The sequence below is a fragment of the Alosa sapidissima genome, chromosome 4 (assembly GCF_018492685.1).
Source record: "Alosa sapidissima isolate fAloSap1 chromosome 4, fAloSap1.pri, whole genome shotgun sequence".
NCBI classification, from domain to species: Eukaryota; Metazoa; Chordata; class Actinopteri; order Clupeiformes; family Clupeidae; genus Alosa; species Alosa sapidissima.
In genome coordinates this window covers 28,923,488-28,950,541 of record NC_055960.1, presented here as the reverse complement: position 1 = coordinate 28,950,541, position 27,054 = coordinate 28,923,488, and the positions used below count along the sequence as shown (strand labels likewise).

Here is a 27,054-nt window from a genome sequence, read left to right as displayed (position 1 = left end):
CAATGTCAACTTCACATTCCAAAAACACATTATGACAACATTACACATTATGACAACAGTCATAAACATCAATAATGTGTCATTAATGTGCATGACATGTGTCATGTCATTCTTATGACAGTTACATGTCACCCTTATGTAGACCCCTTCAAATAAAGTGTTACCAAAAAGGTTAGAACAAGCAAGCTAATTGTCTAAACAAATCAGACTCACTTTGTAAACACCAGCAACAACACAGCTGACACTGATTCAAGTTAGCTGTCTTGCTAACTAATGTATTCATCATGTTGTAAAAGCTGTTCTTATATTTACATACAGGGCAGTCCAGTAGACTTTCTGAGAACCCTATACATTAAAAAATAATGATGAAATAGAGTGCAAACAAAGTGTTTTGGATCTACAATGACAAAAACACTATTCTCCCTAAAACAATGAAAGCTGTTATATTAAAGCTGTTATATTCAGGTAAGATTATTGCTGCTTTGTTACATGTAATGGCCTAAAGCCAAAGTAGGTTAAACTGGTGCAAAACCTCCACAGGAGCCCAGGACTCTCCCCGTCATGACCCGAGCACATGCCCTTCTCATGGGGAGAGGGAGGGGGAGAGAGAAGGAGAGAGACGGGGCAGAGAGAGAGTTGGGGAGAGAAAGAGAGAAAGAGAGGGAGGGAGGGGAAATCCTCCCTGCTCAGTACCTGCTGTTTGAGCTGGTGCACCAGCTTGTCCTTCTCCCTCTTCAGAGACAGCACCTCATCCTGCGTCTTCTTCTTGTTGGAAGCGGAGAGTTCCAGAAGGGCAATGTTGGCGTCTTTCTCGCTGATGGCTGCCAGCAGAGCTTGTTGCCTGTAGTGAATGAGCACATGTTCTCACAGCAGTAAAAACATGCCCCGTGTGGACAATAGACAGCATTACATGAACAACATATGGAGGAAAACTATTTACTGACGCCGTAGTACACAGACAGATAATGATGGCATACTACAGAGAAATTACTGCACTTGTATATGTACAATATGCATTCAGTGTTATTGAAATATGTCAGCTTAAGTGACATAACATGTTTGTATGAAGCCAGTGTCCATGTCCAAATGTCCATGCGTCCAACTGCTCCCTGGGCTCCGGATCAAGGACTGCCCACTGCTCTGGATGTGTATGTGTGCTCCTAGTGAGTGTGTGTGTCTGTGTGTGTGTGTGTGTGTGTGTGTGTGTGTGTGTGTGTGTGTGTGTGTGTGTGGTGTGTGTGTGTGTGTGTGTGTGTGTACACTACACCCGGATGGGTTAAATGCAGAGGACAAAATTCCTTTCCGGACAAATAAAGTAACTTAACTTAAACTGTTTAAAGAAACAAAAAGAAAAAGAGCTCAAAGAAAGAGTTGCTCACTTCATCTCCAGGATCTCCTCCAGGTGTTTACGGCGCTCCTGACGCATGTTGGTCAGGTGACCATCGCGCTCAGACAGGGACTGCTGGCTGGAGGACAGGCGCTGCTTGGTGGCATCAAGCTCCTGCCTCGTCTTCTCTAGAACGTTCATCAGTTCCTCCATCTGATACAAATGAGCAGAACGTTGCAAAACTAGTAAGTGAGTATTAAAGTTACTTTAGAGTTTAGAGTAAATGCTCATAGAATGGAAAATCCTTCACTACATTAATATGGAGCTTCTTGAGGAAATCCTGTAGGTACCTGAACAACACTATTACTAACAACCATATTGACACTGATCCTCGAGGTGGACTGAAATTTGACTAACAAGGGTTGTTCCATTGGGGTGGGAGCTGGGGTTGGAGGGGTTGAGGTTCAAAACCCTATTGGAGGTTGCCTTATCCAACACTAGAGTGTTGACCTAGATGTAATGCCTAAATACCTTGTGCCTACACCCGAATGAAAGCCATGGTGATATCTGCTACCAACACCACTCTCACTCGTGCTACAGTATATTGCTTAATCATAAATCAGACAGACAATGCAACACAGGTGATAAACAATGCATTAGCTGAAATAATCGCTACCTGACCATTAATTATCATGTTGCCTATTATTAAGTATTAAACACAAAGAATACTGTGTAAGACCTGTTTATCCCAACACTTGCACCATCACACACACACACACACACACACACACACCTTTGGGTTGTCCATAGGGTTGTCCTTTCTTGCATCCTTCTTGTCTCCCTGAGGGCCCAATTTGATGTTAGGGCCCTTCTTGGTCTGGTCCTTGGTTTGCCTTCAGCAAGAGCAACAGCAGGACAAGCCTGTTAGCTGATGGTCCATCGCACTTACCACTCAAATTAACATTAGTAGCCTGTGTACTAGACTTTCAGTTATTTCAGAGTCAGCACAATAATAAAATCCTACTAAAATGCTATAGATTGTAAAAGTAACACAAATAAATACACATTGTTCTTTTATTATTTTTTATAATTAAGTACACAATTTATTGTTTAGATTTTAATCTGAAATGCATGTTACACATGTAGTAATACTAGTCATTACCGCGATTCATTGCTACTAATCAATACTGCTAGTCAATACTGCTAGTCACTACTCCTGAATTAGTTTTACTAATGAGACATCCACAACACACCAGACAAGAGACAGCACCACGATATCTATGACACATGAGACACAAAACAATACAACCAAAAACACATCAATGTGACGAGACTCAAACAGGACTTACAGGAGACAGTCAGTGAAATGCACAAATATAAACAAAATAAAAAAATGAAAAATAAATATTTTTTTCACATGATCCAATTCAACATCCTACACACAAGATCCAAATGAGACACATGCTTGAATGAGAGTCCAACCAGACTCTCTGCCTGGCAGTTATGAGACATGGGCTTGTCTTCATAAGAGCCCTAGGTCACCTGCTCTGAATAACTCATTGGGACAGCAGGCACTGTTAACCCTTAAAGGAGTACCGTCACACCGGTGTGACGGGAATGTTGGGAAATTAACATTCTAAAGAATATCTGGGTTCATTGAATTCAACATAGAATTTTAGAACCTTCAATTGTTGCGGAACTTAGAATGTTCAAAAACCTACACCTTTGGGAAGAATGGGGTAGAGAGGGGGGTGGGGTTGGGACTGCCAACCCAGCTGGTGAGGGGTGTGTCTGCTAAGCCTCTACTTACCTGGGAGCGAGGCTGTAGGCAGAAAAGAGGAAGGAGGAAGAGGAAGGGGCAGGGCAGGAAGGAGCAGCCGCAGACACAGGAGGAGGAAGAAGAGAGTGGACAAACCACAGGGACACATTAGAGGTCACCAACAGCATAGCCAGGAAAGAAAGAGTGGAGATGATAGTTAATCCCAAACCTCCCCTCCCCCCCCATAAATGCATACAGGAAAATACAAATAAATCCCTCCACCCCCTTCCCCCTACCCAATCCCACCGAGGAACAGCAGCCAGTGCAGGATGCAACTGCTCAACTCAAGAGGACAGCATTGGATCGTTCAACCACTGCCGAGCCTGTGAGGGGCATGGGTGCCAACATGCAGTACCGGGGACTAGCTGAGCCAGGCCTAGTGTGCCAGGGAGCAGGGGGCAGGGGGTTAGGGTTAGGGACACGGAGCTCACGGGCCCAGGACGGAGGGGGGAGGGAACGAGGGGGTGACAAAGGTCCAAACAACCAGACAAACCACAGGGGGCATGAGACTTGCTCTCGGTTCTGTAAGTAACACACACAGTTAGGGGGTATGGAGCCCTACCTAAGGAAACAAACACCTTAAATCACTGATTCCCTCAGGACCTGCAGTACTGCAGCACGGGGCAGGCCATGCAGGTTACAGGGGGTGGGGGGGAGCATTGGGGGTTGGGTGGGGGGCTTAAGTCCTCAGGCCATGGGTAGTAGGAGCAGGGCACACACGGAACTACCAGGCATTGTGGTGGTGATGGTAGACGGGGAGTGGGTTTTGGAGAGGGAGAAGGAGGGAACTGAAAGGGGAGGATGAGGAAAGGAGGGGCGGGGTGGGGGGGGGGGGGGGGGTGGCTAGAGCCTAATAGGGAGGTCAGGGTGGATCATGGATCATGGGGGGTTTGGAGGATGATAAGAGCAGATGAGCCAGTGGAACAGGTGGAGCTGACGCTTTGGCGTCAGGATGAGAGCTCTGCCCTAAAGACAGAGGTTCTGTGCTAGACACCAGCTTACACGTCAACCAAACACCAACAAACCAAACTGACACAAAAAAGAAAAATACACACTGAGAATACACTGTGTGTGTGTATGTATGTGACTGTCTGTGTTTGTGTGCGCGTCTGCCCGTGGTTCTGTGTGTGTTTGTCTCTGTGTATGTCTGTGTGTGTGTGTACAGTATGTGTGTGTGTGCATGTCTGTCTCTGTTTGTCTGTGTGTGTGTGTGAGTGTAAACATGCACATATGTGAATGTTTACATCATTTGTAGTTGTGAGATAGTGTGTGTGTGATTATGTGAGCAGATAAGCACACATTTATGAAATCAGTTCTGTGAAAACACACCAAAACCATCTAACCCATTGTGGTGTTTGTGAAAGAACTACACGTAGACCAGTTTAACAACTTCTCTGAGATTCACTCGGATCTTGTTTAAAGGCATGGCCTTCACCTTAACCTTGGTGTGCTTTCACAATGATTCAATGTACAGAACCATGCCAGTGATGAGAGGGTAGAGATGACAAAGTCTTGAAAGTTTTATCTTGAAAATATCAGGAATGTACCTCTCACATGTTTGTACAGCTCTTTCATATCCTGTATTTAAACAATACAAGATGTGACTAATATCATAGAAAAGACTGACAGATCAAGATAGATTCCTCATTTTCAAATGCCCAACTTGATATAAATTAATCAGGAAACAGGATTCATGCCCACTCTATCATACAAACACATGCACACCCATGCGCTCACTTAAACATTCTCAATTCATAAGCACACACATCAACAAAACGACATGCGCTCACACATACATACATACATACATACATACATACATACATACATAACCTTGACTACAAACACACACATTTGAAACAGATCTCTATGTGAAGGTCCTTGTATTTCAATACAAATATTTTTGAGTAAATGAGTTTGAGTTCGTTCAAGGCTATCCTAGCCACATAAAGATCTGCTAGGTGAGACAGAAGCAGACAAAGAGCAGTCGCAGACAGTTTGGCAAACACAGACATTGGCAGACATTTTTTCCAAAGATGGACACACAACTGAAAGGCAGAGAGACAAGACAGCTGAGCTGAGGTGTGCCAGGGCAGAGCACTCACTTTCCCAGGAAGTCCCACACCATGCCCCCAATCTGCTGGGGGGCAGCGGACACAGAGGGGGCCGGGTCAGGGGGGGCTCTGCCACCGGGACGAGGGGACGCGCGAGAAGTAGGGGTGGCGCCAGGGCCATGGGTAGAACCAGGGACAGAGGCAGGTGGATGGGCATGACCATGAGGGGCATGAGGACCCTGAGGGGCATGGGGACCATGGAGAGAGTGGGGGGTATGGGGTCCCTGTGGGGCATGAGGACCCTGAGGGGCATGAGGACCCTGGAGGGAGTGGGGGGTATGGGGTCCCTGTGGGGCATGAGGACCATGGAGAGAGTGGGGGGTATGGGGTCCCTGTGGGGCATGAGGACCCTGAGGGGCATGGGGACCATGGAGAGAGTGGGGGGCATGGATTGCAGGGCTGTAGAAGGGTATGGGGTACCAGGACACAAGAATCACAGATGAAGAAAACAGAGGCAGAGGAGAGAGAGAGTGAGAGAGGAAGACAGAGTGAGAGTGAGGAAGAGAGGTCGGGTGTATGTAAGGGAGGACAGGGGAAGGGGGAGTAGGAAGTGAAATGTGAGGAGGGAAGTACATGATGGCGATAATGAACGCATGACAAAAGGGATGACGGAAGAGGGAGGAGTGAAGAAAGGGGGATGAGAGATTGATATTTATGGTTGAGTAGCCATGAAAGAAGGGAGCCAAGAGGAAAGAAGAAAAGAGAAAGTGGGGTCAAGAGATATGGATAGCAAGAGAAGTACGAGAGGAGAAAGAGAAGAGGGGAGAGAAACAGTGGGTACAGTGGCAGAGAAGAACAGAAATATACACCGTTAATCAAAAGAGCCACCAACAGTCACGACATGAGCATGGCAAACAAAGAGAGATGCAATGGCAGTCTATCAGGGCGGCGGGCACTCGGAATTGAGGAAACACTGGTTTCCTTCCCACGGGAGCGGGAGGGGGGGATTATAATGTACCATTATAAAAAATCAGTTGAGGGGACTTTTAAAGGTGCTAAACCTAGGACGGATTAGCTGTTGACTAGCAAGCTAAATAATTCCATACCACGCAGTCCATGCATATTGGTAGCAACATATATGTTATAATATATTTTAAGATATTAGTAGACTTGACCAGTACACTAAGTACTTGACAGTAAACCACAAGTTGTTATTGTCATAGGGTTGTTGTGTACTGTACAACATTATGAAACACAAAGCCAATTTTTCGTTTCAGTACAGTAATGACACATCTCACTGGCTATCATGGATTATTGCATTTTATTTTTGAGTTTCAAAAAGGCTAGAGCAGTGGTCCCCAAACTTTTTCTTCCGAGGGCCAGCTCACTATGCCTGGCTCTAAGAGAGGGCCAGAGACTGGGAGTATATCAGTAACCATAAATAGCTTAGTGCTGTGAACAACAGCAGTCTACCTTAGTTGAATATTCTATTACATTTAATCATAGGCTATTGCAATGTAATACAATTGTTAGCTGTGTTTATATTGTCATCATGGCATATCAGTGTAAAATTAAATAATACTAATAAAAAAACGTTTGCATTCCCAAAAGTATTAGCAGGGAGTCCCAAAAGTATATTTTATTAAAAATGTGTGAACTCTGAATTCTGTGTCTTTGCATACACAGCTCAAGTTGTGAATATCCTACAAATAATTTAAAGTTCTCAAACTATGAGAATTTTATGAAGTGCTGAAGTGGTCTGAAATGACCACCATTCTAACTTTCAGTCACCTGATGAGAACTTTGTGAACTCTTTGTATGAACATTTGAACGAGTGAATAAAAAATAGAAATAATTATCCCAGAAAGTCCCAGAAATATGACTTGAATAGAAGTTAGTTAGCTATTAACAATTAATTGATAAACTTTTAAAATACTTTGAGCACTGATGCAGTCAGCATAGGCCTCTTACATTGTTTGCAGGTACTCAGGTATACATTTCATTCCGTTTTCGATGGCAAACGCAAAACAGCGCCAAAACAACCACCAGTGGACAAAAAGAGTATTACATGGGTACTGTTAAAGGGGAACTTGGCAACTATTTCAACGTAATAAACCCGTTTAGAAATCATTTGGATGGTTAAATGACCTGTTCCGGTGAAAATGGTGACTTTTCCCGCTGCCCCTAGCGTCCCCAGGCGGAAAACCAACCTTGCAACATTGAGACTACCGTCCCGGAAAGAGAAGTGAGAAACAAGAAACTCGTTTTAAACCTATGGTTTTAAATCGTGTTTCTTACCTTATAACATACACATTGTCTGCCGAACTTATGCTAACCGTTTAGCTAGCTTGTAAACAAATCCATGTGCTTTATCGTTACCTTTTTCCACAGTTTGAAATAGCATAATGCACAATTTCTCCAGCAGAGGGGGAAATCCTGCCAAGTTTCCCTTTAAGACTCGCCATAGAGAGTGAATGGGGGAAATTGCGGAGGTTTTAGTTTGACGATGTTGTACTCCTGTGCGGGCCGGATGCTATACCATGGACATGTTTTGGGGGGCCACCCAAAATGAGGTGGCGGGCCGTAGTTTGGGGACCACTGGGCTAGAGGTTCATAATATTTATGTGCAAGTAAGGTATGGAGGTTGGAAATTATGGAACTAACTTATACACTACAGGCATAATACCACTGACATACCCAAATCAAGAACATTACATCAATTGCGGAAGAATAAGCTGGTGTTTTCGTGACCAAAAATGTAGACCTTCAAATTAGGGCATGTACAATAACATATTAGTTTTACCTATTCTAAAGTGTGCTTTTCTAGGGACCTAGACCTTGTGTAATAACATCTTCAAGTTTATTTTGTTGGTGCATAGTCATAGGATACTGAGAGAAGTTTGAAAAAAAAAGCTATCTATTACTCAAGCACACTGACTGCAGTTTCCCTGTTGTATGTCACTGACTCTCCTTACAAAACAAAGCAAAAAAACACAGCCAAAGCTAGTTGATTTTTTTTCTTGTTAAATTAAAAATGCACAGTCACAAGCTAAGGGTCATATAAGGGTCATGTGCACTGGCCAGGTCAGGCTTTCAAAGGATTGGGCTTGACAGGTCACAACATGACAGCAGGATCACAAAGCACTGACAAACAACCCCCCCCCCCCCCCCCACCCCCCCCCACACACACACACACACAAAGAGGGAGCTCCTACACATTAGCAAACAACCCCCAATGCAGTCATCTGTTATTAAAGCAGACAGCTCACGGTGTGATGCAGAAAGAACTTCCATAAACCATCTCAGATGATTGGAAAAAGAAATCAAATGGTAGTTTTACCATCCAGGAGATCTTCCTTATCTGTATCATGCAACACCATCCTCAGCCGTCTTAATATCAATATCATCATCATCATCATCATAAATCATAATTATGTAGACTTTTAGTATCACCATATAACATAATCTTTTTCATTTTTTTTCACATGCATTTGAACAATCTTCAAGTCTTTTGGTCTCTGAGCTAGGCCTGAAGATCTAGCTAGTAGATTACACATCTTGAATTTCCCCTGGGGATCAATAAAGTATCTATCTATCTATCTATCTATCTATCTATCTATCTAAAATCATGGCCAAAAAGCATTGCAAGTAATGGTAAGAGCAGGTTGGATGACTATGGTGTTAATTAAATTGAATCTAATTAAATCTTAATTTCCAGTGCACAACTGATTTTCCACAGAGATTTTGAGCATGACAAATGCATGAGGTGTACCTTTCGAGTTCAGCAATCTTCTTGTCCTTGTCGTTCTTCTCTGTCTCAACTTCACGGAGGATTTCCAACAGTCTCTCCACCTCCGCCTGGGATTTCCCAGACTCCTCCTTGTAGAACGTCACCTCCTTTTCCAGGAGCTTCACCCGATCCATAAAGTCAGGGTTGCCACGGGAACTCTGATGATCCACCTCGTGTGCCTTCTGCAAGGCAACATCATAGCCCCGGTGTCACAGAGGCTTAACATTCTCCCAAGAGTGGACAATCAGACACAACAAATTTATTACATAGACCAGGTGTGCAACATTAGAGTGCAATGGTTTAAGCTTAATCCTTCAGAAATCGATTCTTCAATGATTAAGAAGTACATGTGCATGTGCATATTCTATAGTTAATTGAAACAAGATCATCTACATATATTATATAAAACAAGATCATCTACATATAGTATAAAAAACAAGATCATCTACATACAGTATAAAATCAAGATCATCTACATTTAAAAAAAAGTAAGTTAATCTACATATAGTATATACAACAGATGTGTGCTTCAATCACTGTTGTCACACAAAATGAAGGTGGTGAACCTGCAAGCTGGGCTTTGTTTCAAATTGCCATCAATAAAACACAGTAAAGCTACAATAAAAAGAAACACAAAAGTAACAACAAAGAACATGGCTACTACACAACACCACAGCCTGGAAAAGTAGAGATGACACAACAATAGAGGACAATTCACCAAGAGACAAGAGAGGTACTAGAACATAACAGACACTTCACTCCACCCAGCACCAGCATAACTACAGGCACACAAAACAACACACAATATTTCAGCAGTCAACAGCGCTCTCAATCCTGCTCCTGTAGAAATTCTGCTAAATTGAATGTGTTTTAGCATAAAAAAGTAAAAATCATATAGTAAAAATATTAGTAGCAAACATTAAAGCATGCAGAAAGCACACCATGCACTCAGTGTATCTTGTGAAATGCTTTCAATGTGACAGTTTTTGTTTTGTTTTTGTGTACGTGTGTGATTGTCTAGTAAGTCTGATGAAAATTGAGGAAGGATCCAGCTCCCCCAAAACCAGCTTTAACCAAAGTTATCCACAATTAGCTAACATGCCAATGCACTGCTACTGAGTACAAACAACACTGACTGTGTGTTTGGGTTTCCTTGTGTTTTTCTATGATTTCAAAGTATAGATTTGATAATATATATACTTATACTTATACTATACTTATATAGTTCATAAACTGTCACTGTCAAATTCTGTAGGTAACAATGCTTTTGAATAGTTCAGAGAACAGCAATGTGTTGAGAGAGGACAGTTTATATGAAATCACTACACATCACTACATCGCATCACTATGCTACTTTTCACATGCAAGCAAGATGATAGCTAAATGTGGAGCAATTATGCTAACCGCATAAATCATGTTCACGTGAAACAAATCATAACCTGACTATAATGAATAGAGCAAATGATCATTCTAAATACTAAGTGCTAATGCTAATATATAGTGTGAGTGTGTGTGAGAGTGTGAGTGTGTGCAAACAGTCTGGCAGCGTGGCATGGCCTTCAGCAGCAACAGTGCACACATGCATTTTAGATGGAGGTGCAACACACAGTAACGTGAGCCTTCCTCTAACAACAGGACACAGAAAGAATCCCAACATGTTGGTGTCCTCGTTCTTTCAATATGTGCTGCAAAATTCTATGAAGGCACTTACAGGGTTGCTCATCTGACTGAACAGCTGCTCTGCTTGCTACATCGCAGAGGGAGGGAGGGATCATTGGGAGGGGGGAGCGTGAGGGGAAGGAATAAGGGAAGATTTGTAAGACAGGGTTAGCACTGTTATTAGCATTCCGCTATCAAATGTGGCAAGCTCATTTCAGCATATATTTTGCAATCCAGGCAAATGGGATATTCAATGAGAGGCATAATTCAGGTAACATGGTGGTTAAAGATGAAATGCTGTACTCTGCAGTGAGGTATTTTTAGAAGAGTTTGGGATTTTTTTATGTAAACATTCCATCTATGAAATGCTGTGGATAGGCATAAAACTCAGGTGGATCTGTTTATGACAGCTTGCTTATTATACACTTGACCAGATGAACTGTGAAATAATTTTTCAGTCAGAGTAATAGCTACGTTTGTGGTGCTGAGACTCGTTTTTTTTTCATACATCCTCTGATATTTGTTCTGAATTAACATAATTTGTCCACAAGTGGGTGTTAAGCCATTTTGCAATTCTAATCCTCATTTGAAAACACAGTTTACAAGCCATTGCAAATTGCTTATGTAACCCAATATGAGAAGTATACCCAATGCCGTAGCCAAGAAATCCAGAGGGGAAATATCACTCGGGGTGCCATGAAGTATCCTCACAACAGTGCTAACATGTTACTGAAAATGTAACAATTTGGAGACAGGACAACAAGCACGCATGCATGTTAGTTAGAGCCTATTCCTATCTAATGTGTAATCACACCTAATTCTAGGTTTTGCAAATCTTTGTTTTTGAAGGTCAATAAGAGGTCTTATTAATTCGCCATACCTGTAACAAAATCAATAAAGTATAATACACACACACATGCTCACACACACACACACACACACACACACACACACACACACACACACACACACACACACACACAAACCTCAGATACAAATACAAGGAGGACATACCTTCTGCAACTGTGTTTCCAACTTACTGCACTCCTCCTTCTTCTGCTCGATGGCGATCTCCAGGGACTTCAGTTTGGAGTCCTTCTTAAGTCCTGAGGAGGCCAGTGAGGAGGCATGCTCCTTCAGGTCAATCAGACTGGACTGGAGAACACAGATTAAACACACAAGTTACTCTTACCCTTACAAGAGAAGATTTCAATAGTAGTTTATTTTTGTAAGGGTACAGAAGCAATAGATTCCTAGCACATATACATTACATTACATATACAAAATCTAACACCCCGTTTGCCATGGCTGAAACCAGACTCAACATTTGTACAATCTAAAGAAGAAACATGCAGTATGATCTCACCTCTTTATCAGTTAACTCCAATTGCAAGGTGCCGACCTTCTCCTTGAGGTCCTTGTTCTCTTTTTTGTAGGCCTCCACCTCCTCCAGGCGCTCACGATCCTCCCTCTCTCTCTGATCCTTAAGCCTCTCAATTATGCGCTCCTGGGAGAGACAAGTGGGATGTAAATAGTGTATACATGGCACTTGACATTCACATCTGCCCATTTCATTAGAGCAGAGAGGTTCTGTTGTAACTAATCTATATCTTATAAAGTCAACAACTCATACTGTTGTCTATCATAATATGGGATACATCCTCATATAACATAAATACATTTCAAAGCCACTTGACACCATACTTTCAAACACAAGGTATTCCTGGTAACAAATACAGAGAAACTATACCCAAGAATATCTTTGTGAAATGTAGTTGGCCAAAAGTTACTGAAGTGTGCCCTAATATGCCCCCTCTGTAGCATCTGTGTACATTAATATATCTCACCTATTCCCCTCTAATTACTCACTCAGAAGCTAAAAAGCTTCATAAAACTTTAGCTTTCTTGTAAATTGTATCATTCTCATTTTGAATGATGTCATAAAAAAAGATAAAATAATATTTTTATATTTTTTTCCATTTTGTATCCAAACCAACCCAAAAATGACTGAAGAGGACTTCCTCAGGCCATCTGGATCCTAACCACAAACAAACCTTTTTTAAACTACACTACATGAACTTGACAAACTGCACTTACACACACTACACACACTCCACCGCTCTCTCACTCTTAATTAAATCTTCTTAATCTTTCTTTGTCTTTGTATATAGTTGGTGGTCCCTCAGGACAGCACTGCACAGGAAGAGGTTGAGCACCTAATGCCATTTCACTACATGTTTTACAATACTGTCTACGCATGTGACAAATAAAAATCCACGAATCCTTGAGTCGTCTGATAGTGCTACTGAGCGTCGTTTTCAGAAGACCTTTTCGGAGAGCGCCTCCTCCAGGGTGGCCAGAGCAGTGTCCGTGTTGCTGGAGTCAGTCTGCAGAGACTTCACTCGGTCTTTCAGGTTCCCTAGCTGCTTGTCCTTATCCCGCAGCTGCTCCTGGAGATTCTCAATCTGTAAGGAGTCGTGTGTGTGTGTGTGTGTGTGTGTGTGTGTGTGTGTGTAAGAGAGAGAGAGAGACAGAGAACGAGAGAGAGAGAATGTGTGTGTGTGTGTGTGTGTGTGTGTGTGTGTGTGTGTGTGTGTGTGTGAAAGAGAGAGTGTGTGTGTGTACATGACAGAGAAGCAAGACAAAAAGAAAAGACATCAAAGGTGAAGAAACTAGGGAGGCATCATAGCAACAAAGACTAAAATAACACCTGAAGTAACTGAATTTTTTGGAGGGCTTTTAGAATGACGCATCATGTCTGTACATTTCGGGCTGTAGAAGAATCCGGAACTTACTGAGGCAAAGAGGTCAAGATTCACATTGTCCCATGTATTTTAAATCATAAAATGTCATGAAAAAGATTTCCTGCGATGGCGGCTGTAGGGACCCAAAGGGCAGACAGGGGAGAGGTGACCGAGAGGTGACCGAGGGGAAAAGGGGAGCTCTTCCGCCTCTATATATAGAACAGGCTCTTTCTGCATCACTATCCAGATTTCAGCTCAGTGGCCTCGCTGTCCCCCTTCACCTCTGAGTGAGCAGCCCACTGCTTCCTGCCCGCTGGTTCTCACCGTAAAGTGCTGCACAGATCAAAACTGGTTGCATGAATCTAATACTTCCCCTCTCAGCTCTGTGTGGACTTAAAGGTGATATACCCCAGGGGCAGATAAACCCATCAAAGGTGCGGCAGAGCCAGCCCTCTTCTCCATCTCCCTTTTCTTTCCCCCCTCTATCTCTCTATCTCTTCCTCTTTCTCTGTCTCTCCCCCAGTAGGCCTCATCTTCTTCTGGAGGACGTTTTTCTCTCTCTCTCTCTCTCTCTCTCTCTCTCTCTCTCTCTCTCTCTCTCCTTCAGCAAGCCTCACTCACCTTCTTCTGGAGGACGTTTCTCTCTCTCTCTCTCTCTCTCTCTCTCTCTCTCTCTCTCTGTCTCTCTCTCTCCTCTCTCTCTCCCTCAGCAAGCCTCACTCACCTTCTTCTGGAGGACATTGATCTTCCTCTCCTTGACCTCCAGCATGTCCTTCATGTCTCGAATCTCGCCGGCCAGAGTGCCCTTCTCCTCAGTCAGGTCCTGCAGCTGCTTGGTCTTCTTGTTGAGGAAGGACTCCTTCTCCTCCAGACGCAGTCGCAGGGCATCAACCTGCAGGGCAGCACACATTTACAGTGGTCACTCAGTTTGGCAACTTCTTTTGTCTTTTTACGTGTTCCTGTGTGTGACCTCCTGGCTCAATGACACAGGAAACGCTACCAGTTCAAAATGGAGAACTAGAGCTTCATTTCATAAAGGTTTAGTGTGTACGTTTGGTTGTAGAAAATCAAAGTGACGGAAAAGATGAAGTTGGACTCTTGAATTCAAGCTAGAAATGTAAAGTCATGCATTTACTTTATCAAAGCATTTACCCTCTAAACCTACTTATATATCACCTAATTACCTTTGTTATTCCTATTTACACAGTTTATCAACTATAAGCTAACTCTAGAAGAACGCCCGTAAGAATCAATATACAGTATCAGTGTCCTGTTCCACAAATGGCTGAGAAAGTTCAGCAAACAAATGATACTTTCAAAGTAACAGATAAAGTCAAGAGGAGTTGGCACAGTTCTCAGCATTCCCCGTAATATCCTCATTCTGCAAGTCTGCAAGACAGGAGTTCCTGAGAGGTAGGCCAATCAGCTGTTCATTTCCTAAAAAGCATATCTCCTAAATGAATACTGCTTTATCACTTTGGAACGCATACAACTTACACTGTCACTACTTATTTCCTGTGCAGTAGTTTGCCAAGTTTTCTTGAGCCTCTAAAGAAGATCATATTTTAAGCATTTTTAATGTATGTTTTTTTTTTGCTATTGTGCCCTGCCAGGGGACTGCAGATGTAAATTAGTCTGTGGCTAACTCTGGTACAATTTATCAAATGGCAACATTTATGTTTAAAATTGTACATGGTCCTTAATAAATAAAACAAAAAAAAACGCCAAAGAAAGGGAGGAAAGACCTCAGTCTGGAGGATGGCAGCACGCTGCTCCTTGGCAGTGAGGGACTCTTTGAGCACTTCAATGTGCTGCTTGCAGTCCGAGTTCTGGTTGTTCAGAGTCTCCAGCTTGGTCTGTAGGGCCAGCAGCTCCGACTCTTTCTTTGAGAGCTCCTGCTTCAGCTGGTCAATCTGCAGAATGACGGGGGCACAGAATGAAACACATGAGTCACAACATGCTAGCACATTATGGAGTTCATTTGCATAGCATGTGTGCTAGTGAAACCTACCTAGTAGCATTTGCAACAATGGTTTGTATCGTAATTTGAATGCATGGTGGTGGGTGTGTAATGTGTGCAATGTGTGTTTGCATGTCATGTAAGCAGGGGAGCATGTCTAGCATATACGTCATCTCTCGGTGCGTGCGTAAGAGACTATGAGGGCGAGAGCGCCTCCTCCATGTTGAGTGACAGGCCCAGCTGAGCTGAGCTATGCCACTGATGCTAAAGCTCTCTACCGGGCCCCTGCATTCATCATCTATTATACATCACCTTTATCTATGATGGATGAAAGAGCAGCTAAAAATAACACAACAATCCTCCCCGATGCCCCTCGCATGCTGCCTGTTAACAGCAACGCTACTTACTGTACACACACACAGACACAGTCACACACACACACAGAGACACAGTCACACACACACACACACACACACACACACACACACACACACACACACACACACACACACACACACACTGTGTACATACACACATTTGTCTCCCACTCTCTCTTAGGTGCTACAGAGATGTCCATACAAGCATACACTGTAAACAAGCACGCACACATGTGCGCGCACACACACACACACACACACACACACACACACACACACACACACACACACACACACATAATCACACTAACATGTTCACGCATAAACACATACACCACTTTCACTGTCTCATATACACATAGACATCCATCACTTCCTTAACAAGACCTATCCAAATCAATCAACTCTTTCTAACAGGTGCAAACAATGTTGTCATGACACAAAATGAAAAAGCACACACACACACACACACACACACACACAGGTGCAAACAATGTTGTCATGATACAAAGTAAAAAAGCATACACACACACACACACACACACACACACACACACACACACACACACACACACACACATCACACAGGTGCAAACAATGTTGTCATGACACAAAGTAAAACCGACTGAATTACAGCTGCAGCTGAGGAGGGAACTAGCAGCGAAATGGGGACAACTCCAAACGTGGAATGCACATAGCTGTAAGCCATGATACGATTACAGCAGGCTAAAAAGCCTCCAACCTGACACACACAGATACACAAGAAATAAAAGCTGAGAAGAGGCTTGAGCTGTGCTGTCTAAAAATAAGCCATGCTGTGGGAAACACACTTTCGGCTGTATGTGCAGGAAACTCACAAACTGTACCATGTCAAAATCCATGCACAAGGCTGCCAGTAGATATCTCAAAACTAAAGACAAGAGCGCTTGAGATTAAGCTCTGCTTTCACTGCTGTTTGTTTGGCGCTATTTATGAAGACCTGAGGTGAACCTTCCCAGTCTACAGTACAGCATGCCCTCTTCTATGTTGACAAACACAGACACATGTTGCTCTAGCGTGCCAGCGTGACAGCTGCCAACTCATCTCCTCGCTAATAGATGCAGATCTCATACTAGCGTTGACAGTTTCATGGCTCCGCAATGGAGATTTCAGCATGCACAATATCTGAGGTGATACTATTACTGCTGGGCTTTCCCTAGTGATTCTGATACCATGCTGTCAGTGAGTATGAGTGCTAAAGTGCTGTGGCATGAGTGGCAGGAGTACCTTGGTCTTCATGAACTTGGAGTGGTTCTTGTACACCTCCATCTGTTTGATCTCCTCCTCGCGGTCTTCGGTGTTCAGCAAGCCGTTGGCCTTCAGCATCTGAATCTCGTCCTCCAGGTCGCGAATGTTGCGCTCCAGGGACGCGATTTTGGTGTCCTGCTCGAAGCCAAAGGAGAGCAGAGCAGAGCAACCATTTCTAAACACACGGCACACAAGAAAATACTCCTGCAATGGTGGGCGAGCAGAATTCAAATCATCTTACATAAGACACCTGCGAGAGAGAGAGAGAGAGAGAGAGAGAGAGAGAGAGAGAGAGAGAAGTACAGACAGACAGTGTGTGAGAGAGAGGTAGAGAAAAGAGATGAGAGAAAGCATTTGAAGTAGTCAAGAGGAGTTTCATCTTGCAGATGAGAGGGCTAAACAAAAGAGAGAGAGAGAGAGAGAGAGAGAGAGAGAGAGAGAGAAACTGCAGCATTTTATGGCGAAAAACAAAATAAATCCTCTCTTTTCTCCGCTCCGAAAGGATTATTTGGCTAATCACCATTTGGAAGAATTGCGCACACATCCAGCCCTGGCACTAGAGATCAACCGCAGCAAAGTAGAGGAAGAGGGAAGCGGGAAGCAAAGTGGGAAGCGGGAACCGGGAACCGGGAACCGGGGAGAAACAAAAACCCCACAAACAAAGTGAGCGCAAAGCTTCCCTCTGCTCTCTGGACTGCAACTGTGAGAGCAGCGTTGACTTCACAGCTTTTTAAATAAATAATAGCCCGTCTTTGAGATTAGCCATGCTCCATCTCCCAGAGATGCAGAGCCCAGAGAGAGAGAGAGAGAGAGAGAGAGAGGGAGCGAGAGAGAGAGAGAGAGAACCACCCCTTCCTTCAACTCTCCATCTATCGCACTCACTCGCCATCTATCTGCTCATGAACTTCAGGGACCAGCCCTGACCGGGGCTCGGGCGGCTATCAAGGGCTCTGACGGGGAAAAAGCCAGACCACTACAGAAGATGAACAGAACTAGTGGGAGCACTAAGTGGGAGCTGGAGGGAGAGAGAGAGATGGAGAGAGAGGGAGAAAACTGCAGAGAAGAGCCACTGCAGTCCCATACATGCTCTTTTATGTGTTTCTTGACCCATTTAAAATACACTGCAAAAAGTATTTGCATTGCCATGTCAATAACAATTTTAATTTCATAAAGCTTTAAAACTATGACATAATTGTGCCTACTAAGATTGCATGGTTATTGCAATGCAGTCCACACTTCTGAAAACTGAAGTATTGTACTTTCATAAATTGACCATACAGATTACTGATTCTACATGACCAGCTGTAGCATTCTAATGTGCTAACATATCCCGAATCTCAAAAGCAATAGTAGTGCAAGTCTTAGCAGTTAGTAGCACAAGTCTTAGCAGTTAGCTTTTAGCATCGAACACGTATACACGTATGATGTGGAAAGAGGAAGAGTGACAGGAGCATCTCGCTATACCTGAGTGATGGTGGGAAACTGCACATGTCACATCCCGCTTCTTTTCTAGATGCCTCTAAAACTCTCTCTTCCTGCTCGTCTCTTCACTTTCCCTACCATCGCCCTCTTTCTCGCACGCGCACACACACACACACACACACACACACACACACACACACACATCCACACACACACACACACACACACACAGAGAGACAAACAACCTGCACCTAGAGAATTCCCAGGGCTGTGCTAGCTCCCCGCTCACCAAGCGTAAATGAGTGGTGAGCACACCTGATCATCGCCATGGAGATGGATCGATGGACGGGGGAGAGGAAGAGAGGAAAGTTAGCTGCTGTCAGAGTGAGCACAGACCAGTAGGGAAGCTGAAGTTCTCCCTCTCCCTCTCTCTCTCTCTTTCTTTTTTCTCTCTGATCTGTTTTTCTTTCTTCAGAGGAAACATGGAGACAAATGATCAACAGCAGACGCTGAATTAACAAGGCTGTTGAGGCTCCCCTGGGTCATGTGCTTACAGCCAGGGACTCTGGGTATTGCACGGAAGCACCAATCACATGAGACTAGGAGGTGTGTTTGTGAGTATGTGTGTGTGTATGTGTGTGGGTGTGGGTGTGTGTGCACTTGTGTGGATGCATGTGTGAGTGTGTGTGTGTGTGTGTGTGTGTGTGTGTGTGTGTGTGTGTGTGTGTGTGTGTGTGTGTGTGTGTGTGTGTGGCGTGCGCGTGCACATCTATAAACGAAAGACAGATAGAGAGACAGAGAAGAAGAAAGGAGGATGAGAGAGAGGAGAGAGAGGGATGAGGTCATATCTTATTTTTAGACAGCGATGTAAGGGCTGTGCTGCCTCCAGAAGCTCAGAGAAGCCACACTGCTGCTGGCTGATGAGGGGAAAAGGGCTTCTGCTGAACTTCTCTGGCCACAGGGTTTTCTCTGCGTTATATCACATTTTACCTTCATATTATTTGAGCATTATCTAAGATTAGATTCTAACCCGTTTAAGTAAGAATGAAAGTCTAATTCAGTGATAATTCACTATAATGGATGAAAGCCAAAGTTGCTGTTTTTCTGATTGCGGCAGTACCATATCTCATGTCATTCTCCAGTCATTGTACCAGCTTTGCAGTTGAGATTGCGGTCTCACCTTCATCTCGATGATGGTCTGCAGGGCTTTCGTTTTGCTGGGGTCCTGGTGGAGCTGGTTCCTCCGATGAAGCTCCTGCAAGTTCAGACGTAACTTCACATTTGTCTGTGTATCTCCATTACCCTGACTATTATCATCCCCCGACCTCTCTATCCCACAGATCAGACTCTTGGAATGGTCTCCCATTTTCAAAAGCAATTAATTAGGGGTTATTTAATAATTTCAGGTATAATTTCAACTTTAATCATTGTGTCAATCTAATATCTCCCAAACGGCTCTGTACATATTGCCAGTTTATTACAGTGTGTGTGTGTATACAGTATGAGTGTGTGTGTGTGTGTGTGTGCGCGTACAGGTTGTCTCTTCCTTTGTGTCTTCTTAGGGCTGCGCTACTGGTCCTCTATCCAAAATCTTTGCCGCATTGATACGGTAACTCCACAACCCCTTTACAGAAATGGTAGTCAGGGGGAGGTCGTCTCTTTCTGCTTTTCTCTCTCTCGGGACTGACCTCTCTCAAGTGGATGTTCTCCTTCTCCTTCTGGTCCAGGATGACCTCCAGGTGGCTGAGCTGGGCCTCGGCCTCGGCGATGCGCCGCGCCCGTTCCTGCTCTTCCTCCTCGGAGGCGCGGCCGCCCGGCGCCAGGCCCTTGCTCTGCAGCATCTCCAGCAGCTTCTTGATGGACTCGTCGCGCGCGCCCAGCGTCTGCTTCTGCGTCTCGATGCGCAGCTCCATCTCCTCCAGCGTCTTGCGCAGCAGGAAGAGCTCTTTGGCCTGCCGGTCATGCTCGGCCTGCAGCCGCCGGAAGTTCTCCTCGGTCAGCTCGATGGTGGTGAAGTGGTCGTTGCCGCCCATGCGCCCGCTGTTCTCCTGCTGCAGCAGCTGGTTGAGGTCCCTCTGAGTACGCAACTCGTCCTGCAAGGCCTGTATGGTCAGCTGCAGGTGCTGAATGGAAGAGAAGAGGGAAGAAAGGAGAAAAAAGAGGAGAAAAAAGAGGAGAAAAAAGAGGGACGGAATGACGAAAGGAGGAAGACAGAGGCCGATAGATACACAAACAGAGTTAGCAGAGAGAAGAACATCATTTAGATAGTTAACATGTACACTCAGCTAGTATGTGGTATTTACATCCTTTGGTTCCTAGGCATGCCAGGGAGAGGAATCAAAGTCTAAAATCCACACACATGCTGCACCCTACAAACACTAAACACTCTCACTGAATGAGTTGAATCAGTGCAGTGCAATGGCTACTGCACTGCAACTATTCCAAAGAAATATGCACTAGATTGTCTGATAGTCCACACAATGACCAAATGTGTCAGTATCATAGTGGTACATCATTTTTTAAGCAAACCACACACAAGGTCTAGCTCTTGTGTTTGAACCAGACAAAGATGATAAGAAAATATTCAACTGTGACTAAATTGGTATCAACTACCAATTGTATACTTGTTTTCTGTGGAAGCCACTAGAGAAACAGTAGTCTTCCAGCTGCTTGTATTATAATGCTATATAGTCACATGCATATTATTAATAAACATGATTTCAATGGTAACACTTTACTTGACGGGTGAGTTCATAACACATTCATAGCAGCTGTCATAAACTACACATAAAGCATTCATGACTGTTTCATGAGACATGACTCAACATTCATACCAAACCTTTCATGAATGTGGAAGACAGAATGACAACAACTTGTCAAAATAAAAGTCCAACATTGTGTTTGTGTAACCTGGATACCATTAATTTAATCTCTTCAGCCTAAATATTTCATGAATATCTTATGATGTCTACACTGAATGTCACTTTACTATACAAGTTCATAATCGTAATCACTGAGTTTAACACTTGGAGGTACTAACTAGCCTAAATTGACCCGTGTTTATGTAACCTGGAACGGTTGGACATTCCCATTAGCAAAAGATGAGAAATCATCTGCAAAGGTTACATCATAAAACAATTACATTTTTATGAAGCAAAAATTATTTGCTTGACCATGTTCTGTCTTTTTGGCACTGGAGTAGCCCATTGACTCAGATGTGACGTGATCAGGTAAGAGGTTTGGAACAAAACAAAAATGGCAATGCTACTTTGTGACTTTGGACTTTTATTTTGACAAGTTCTCATCGTTCTGTCTTCCACATTCATGAAAGGTTTGGTATGAATATTGAGTCATGTCTCATGAAACAGTCATGAATGCTTTATGTGCCGTTTATGACAGCTGCTATGAATGTGTTATGAACCGTCAAGTAAAGTGTTACCATTTCAATTAATGCGGAATTTACCTAAACTGATCAATAAACATTTGGCCTCATTCACCAATATCTTCCTAAGACATTTTCCCACGAAAACTCTTAAGCAGATTCACAAAGGTGTTCTTAAACCTCAGAATCATTCACATTTTTGTTCTTATCATGATGAATCCAATTTCTTCTTAAATTGAAATGGCGTGCTTTTTCTTAATTAGCATAGGTAAACGCCCTCTCAATCCCCATAAAAGGGCATAATACTGCAGGGCCGTGTGCACATAAATTGAAGCTGAGGCACCAGCTTTTAATTCTACCGTATATTATACACTACATGAGCAAGACAATTTGATTACCGTACATGACACATGCTTTGAAGTAAAAGCACTGCTGCAGGAATTGAACAGTAAATGAGTTGTTATATTTAGTAGTATAAAAAGTGAAAGGTGTTATTTGTTGTGTTCATTTATTTCAAAATAACTGAATGCTTTGTAAAATAGTGGAATTTATTTTATTAAAAAATAATTATATTTTTATTAAAAATATATACTTGTCATTTAAATTATATTGTCTTACACCTGCAGAAATGATGAAAATGCAATAACCATTTATTTTGAACAAACAAGCCAATTTTCAAATGTGCGTAAGAGTGCTTTTGAGTGTTCGTAGATTCTGTTCTTACCTAAGAACAAGAAAACATTTTTGAATATCAGAATCTTCGTAAAAAATGCGTGACTGGGTTTTAAGAACAAATTTCTTCGTAAGAACGGTTGGTGAATGGGTCCATTCTCCCTCTGAATAAAGTGTATTTAGAAACAATTTCATATGTCAAACTCAACTGTTTTGACGTATGATCAACATGCTACAACATCACAATCACAAACACAGGAAACAGGGGAAAGAACAGGACAGAAGCTGTTTTTTTCTCCACTTCAGCATCCTCGGGTTCAGGTGCTGCCTGGACAGTAGTGAAACACAGTCAAACTATATGACAGGAGAAACGATCCAGACATCGTGTTAATCGTTGATCAGTTAAGCTGGTCCAGTGAATCAGTGAGTGGTTTTGACCACAAAGGAGAAAGAGAGATAGAGAGAAGGATGGAGAGATGGAGAGATGCAGAGAGGGATGAGAGGATGAGGTGACTGTGTGGAAGGGATGGGTATGAGCGGACGAGAGGCTGAAGCAGCTGAGAGCCTGGTTATGGACTCGAGCCTCAGGCTCTGCAGGAAGTGGAGCGCATCATCAACTCCTCAGTCCTGCCTGTGGCCGCACTATCTCTCCTTCCCAGCAGAGGGCACTGCGGTGGGACCTCCTGTTTAAACTGCCACATGACGCCCTCTTTAGCACTACCACATTTCTATGATGTTACAAAAAATGTACTTGAAACGCAGTGCAGGAATAAGCTTGGTGATTAACCTCTAAGAAATTATGCACTGACATCAGGGCCAGTGGAGAGTATTACAAAATGGCCACAATATAAAGAGAATACACTGACAAACAAAAAGGGAAAATGGTGACAGGTAAGTATTAAATACAACTCTAGCACTTAAATACAACTCTAGACTCTATACCTAAATCAGTCAGTCTAGTGTTGTAAAACTATACCGAGGGTATAAAGTAGTTGGAGATACAAAGTGCTCTACAGACCTACAGTAGAGGGGATTTGGGAGATATTTAACACAGAGGAAAGTGGTCCAGTACTGGGATAAAAGGGAGCGTGGCAGGGGAGAAACCAGATAGATCAGGACCAAAAAACACACTACACACACCGCTGGGTGGCACTCTATGTTCTGCACCCTCAGCTGCGGTTGCAAACATAGCCACAAACCTTAGTCCTCCTGGCATCCAACAGCTGCGGACCAGACCGTGATTGCAGAAACAACAGGTCATAAAGACAGAGAGAGAGAGAGAGAGAGAGGAAGAGAGATAGAGTAAGAGAGAGAGAGAGAAAGAGAGAGGGATGGAGAACACAATGTCAGAACAGAAAGGAAACACCACTGGGCAGAAGCAGGTGGGACAGTAGAGAGCAGAGAGCAGTGTGAGGCTGTGGACAGAGCAGAGAGCGTTACAATTTCCTACATACTCATCTACAGTGAAAACAAACCAGACAAAACAAACAAACAAACAGCATCAGCATCTTAAGTACCTTGTAGATGGAAACCCCTTTTTGGAATGAACACTATATTTGCCTCCTGTCACTGCTGAGGTAGTTCATATAGCTTAGACAGAAAATAGGAATTTTAAGCAAACCAATCAGCTAACTGCTTTCTTAATTACTCCAAGAGCTTGTGAAGCCATTTTAAGATTTTAGTTATGTGGAATCCAGTACCACCAAAGCTGTAAGACTGAGCAATAAATATGTGTTGCTTGTTGGTTCAATGAGTAAACGCATATTCCTCAAACCAAAAGCCTGCAACTGAACTGAATTGTTGAATTAGCACCTCTGCAGCTTGCACTTAAGTTCAAAGTGGCCTTTTTAATGTTTAAAGGTTTCGGGTTTATTTCTGATGCTGTTTCTTCTTTGACTCATATTATCTCTAAAGTGTAGCCGCTGATCTCTGTGTGGTGCAGTGAGCTGTTTTCACCAGCAGAGGGCCCAGGTCCGCATCCCAGGCTATGCACTGCTACTGTGTCTACTGGAACGTGCCAGTGTGTCTTCCTTCCAGGTCTCTGGGCATCATGCTGCTTACATAAGTATGCCCTTTTCAGGCCATCCCACTCCGAGTGCCCACTATGACATATGCAGAGCACTCAGGGAAAATACTCACGCAAGTACACAAATACACGTGCCCGCACACATGCTTGTTCGTGCATAAGATGTATTCACTCACAGTCTCTCTCTCTCTCTCTCTCTCTCTCTCTCTCTCTCTCTCTCTCTCTCTCTCTCTCTCTCTCTCTCTCTCTCTCTCTCTCTCTCTCTCTCTCTCACACACACACACACACACACACACACATACACACACACACACACACAATTCACCATCTTCACTCACAAGCACAAATGTACTGTGCGTATGCATTGAAATTAGTGAGTTATACTGATTGGGACTGAAATGATTTCATATAACTTATTATGTTATATTTCATGGTTATTGATCCTTCTCATATATTAAATCATGAACAGCTAAGCATGAATGCAGCTGCCATAGTGAGAGAGGAGGACCAGAATAAAGGGAGTGTATTCACTAACTAGTTAGGGTCCAAGACACATGAAGCCAATTACTCAGTATGAATCACTCAAGATGGTCTGTCCTCATTAGGACTAATAGCATCCAGCAGGGCTGAAGGCTACTGCTTTATCTTTACCACAGTCACACACACACACACACACACACACACACACACACACACACACACACACACATACACACACTTAATAATTTCAAACAACACATTAAGATATAAACACATACTGTACAGCTATATATGATTACGCACCCCCACACACACACACACACACACACACACACACACACACACACACACACACACACACACACACACACACACACACACACACTCACACACACACACACACACACACTCACACTCACTCACACTCACAAGATTAGATTTCCCTTAGGGGGGAAGTTCATTGAGGGCACTGCTCATTTCTTCTTTTCTTGGCCAGGTTCTTTTTTTCCTCACTTCCTCCATCTCTCCCCACCTCTCTCTCTCTCTCTCTCTCTCTCTCTCTCTCTCTCTCTCTCTCTCTCTCTTCTTTCTCTCCTCTCCTCTCTCTCTATCTCTATCTGTTGATCGATAGTGTCTCTTGCTGGAAAAGGATTGAAGGAAGCACTCCAATAGTTCCATCTGCATAATTAAACTTGTGGTTTCTTAGGCACACAAGCCACGGATAATACCCCCCCCCCCCAACACACACAAACACACACACACACACACACACACCACTCCTTCATCTCTCTGTCTCTCTCCACCTGGCCTCTGATGACCTAAATGTGGGTCTCATACACTCATACACAACACACAACACACACACACACCAGGACCACCAGGGGGTTTCTGTCACTTGTGACTCAGCGGATGCTCGTTGCCAGCTTTGGCAGCGTCCATCTCCGGAGAAGGGTCTCTCTCTCTTTTGGCCTCCTGTCCTCTCCTCTATTGCACCTGAAAGCCAGACTCTGGGTAATACCGGAGGCCTCCGGAAAGTTCCGCCCTGCCCATCCTGTCCACTGCAGAGGATGGGAGGCCCATCAAAGTGGTCACGACAAGCCTGGCCACTGTTGTGCCGCCAACCAACAACAACAACAACAACAACAACATTCAGTTCCTGTCTAAAACACAAGGTGAGGAATCTGGCTGTTCTGCATGCAAATACAGAATTGTGAGGCTCCGCTGACAAATCTGTCTGTTTTAGATGCGGAGGGGATCAGCACTGTTGCTCTGTTAGTTGGCGAGCCAGCCCAGAATCCCATCTGATCTGAGTGCCTGTCCAGAGCCTGGGCAGAGGGAGAGGTGAGGAGGAGGAGATGAAGGAAGAGGAAGCAGGCAGCTGTGGCCTCCAGGAGCCAGAGAGATGAAATGTGTGTGTGTGTGTGTGTGTGTGTGTGTGTGTGTTGTGTGTTTTGTGTGTGTGTGTGTGTGTTGTGTGTTTTGTGTGTGTGTGTGTGTTGTGTGTTTTGTGTGTGTGTGTGTGTGTGTGTTTTGTGTGTGTGTGTGTGTGTGTGTGTGTGTGTGTGTGTGTGTGTTTTGTGTGTGTGTGTGTGTGTGTGTGTGTGTGTGTGTGTGTGTGTGTTTTGTGTGTGTGTGTGTGTGTGTGTGTGTGTGTGTGTGTGTGTGTGTTTTGTGTGTGTGTGTGTGTGTGTGTGTGTGTGTGTGTGTGTGTGTGTGTGTGTGTTTTGTGTGTGTGTTTTGTGTTTTGTGTGTGTGTGTGTGTGTGTGTGTGTTGTGTGTGTTTTGTGTGTCTGTCTGTGTATGTTACATGGACAGCAACACTACAGTGGGCATTACATTCAAATAACCACTTCAGTCGCGCATTACACGGCGTGAAGCTGCGTGAAACTTTAGTACCACTTTTAGCCACTGAAACACAACTACGCAAACCAAAACAGTGTCTTGTGCAGGAACTGTTCATGCAGACTACAATTGGCGCGGTGTAGCCTACACAACTTTGTTCAAAATTGATGCATTCAAGTTAACTTTGCAAAGTTAGTGTTATAGCCTACTTAT

General features: G+C 43.6%; 1 protein-coding gene across 7 annotated transcripts in view; it reads right to left on the bottom strand.

Moving 5' to 3' along the window:
• Positions 1 to 27,054, bottom strand: part of erc2 (ELKS/RAB6-interacting/CAST family member 2) — a 52,404-nt gene that overhangs the window by 9,178 nt on the left and 16,172 nt on the right. For 2 of the 7 annotated variants that reach the window (XM_042088263.1, XM_042088264.1), the window contains exons 3-17: positions 23,693 to 23,716; positions 20,128 to 20,562; positions 19,620 to 19,694; positions 16,997 to 17,152; positions 15,139 to 15,306; positions 14,118 to 14,285; positions 12,977 to 13,114; positions 12,016 to 12,156; positions 11,664 to 11,804; positions 10,702 to 10,737; positions 8,973 to 9,172; positions 3,138 to 3,149; positions 2,121 to 2,220; positions 1,380 to 1,540; positions 694 to 841 (exon numbers count right to left, since the gene is read on the bottom strand). In XM_042088263.1, the coding sequence (XP_041944197.1) occupies positions 694 to 841; positions 1,380 to 1,540; positions 2,121 to 2,220; positions 3,138 to 3,149; positions 8,973 to 9,172; positions 10,702 to 10,737; positions 11,664 to 11,804; positions 12,016 to 12,156; positions 12,977 to 13,114; positions 14,118 to 14,285; positions 15,139 to 15,306; positions 16,997 to 17,152; positions 19,620 to 19,694; positions 20,128 to 20,562; positions 23,693 to 23,716 (2,103 nt within the window). The remainder of the gene's footprint in view (positions 1 to 693; positions 842 to 1,379; positions 1,541 to 2,120; positions 2,221 to 3,137; positions 3,150 to 8,972; positions 9,173 to 10,701; positions 10,738 to 11,663; positions 11,805 to 12,015; positions 12,157 to 12,976; positions 13,115 to 14,117; positions 14,286 to 15,138; positions 15,307 to 16,996; positions 17,153 to 19,619; positions 19,695 to 20,127; positions 20,563 to 23,692; positions 23,717 to 27,054) is intronic. The other 5 variants (XM_042088265.1, XM_042088266.1, XM_042088269.1 and 2 more) reach the window with 5 other exon arrangements.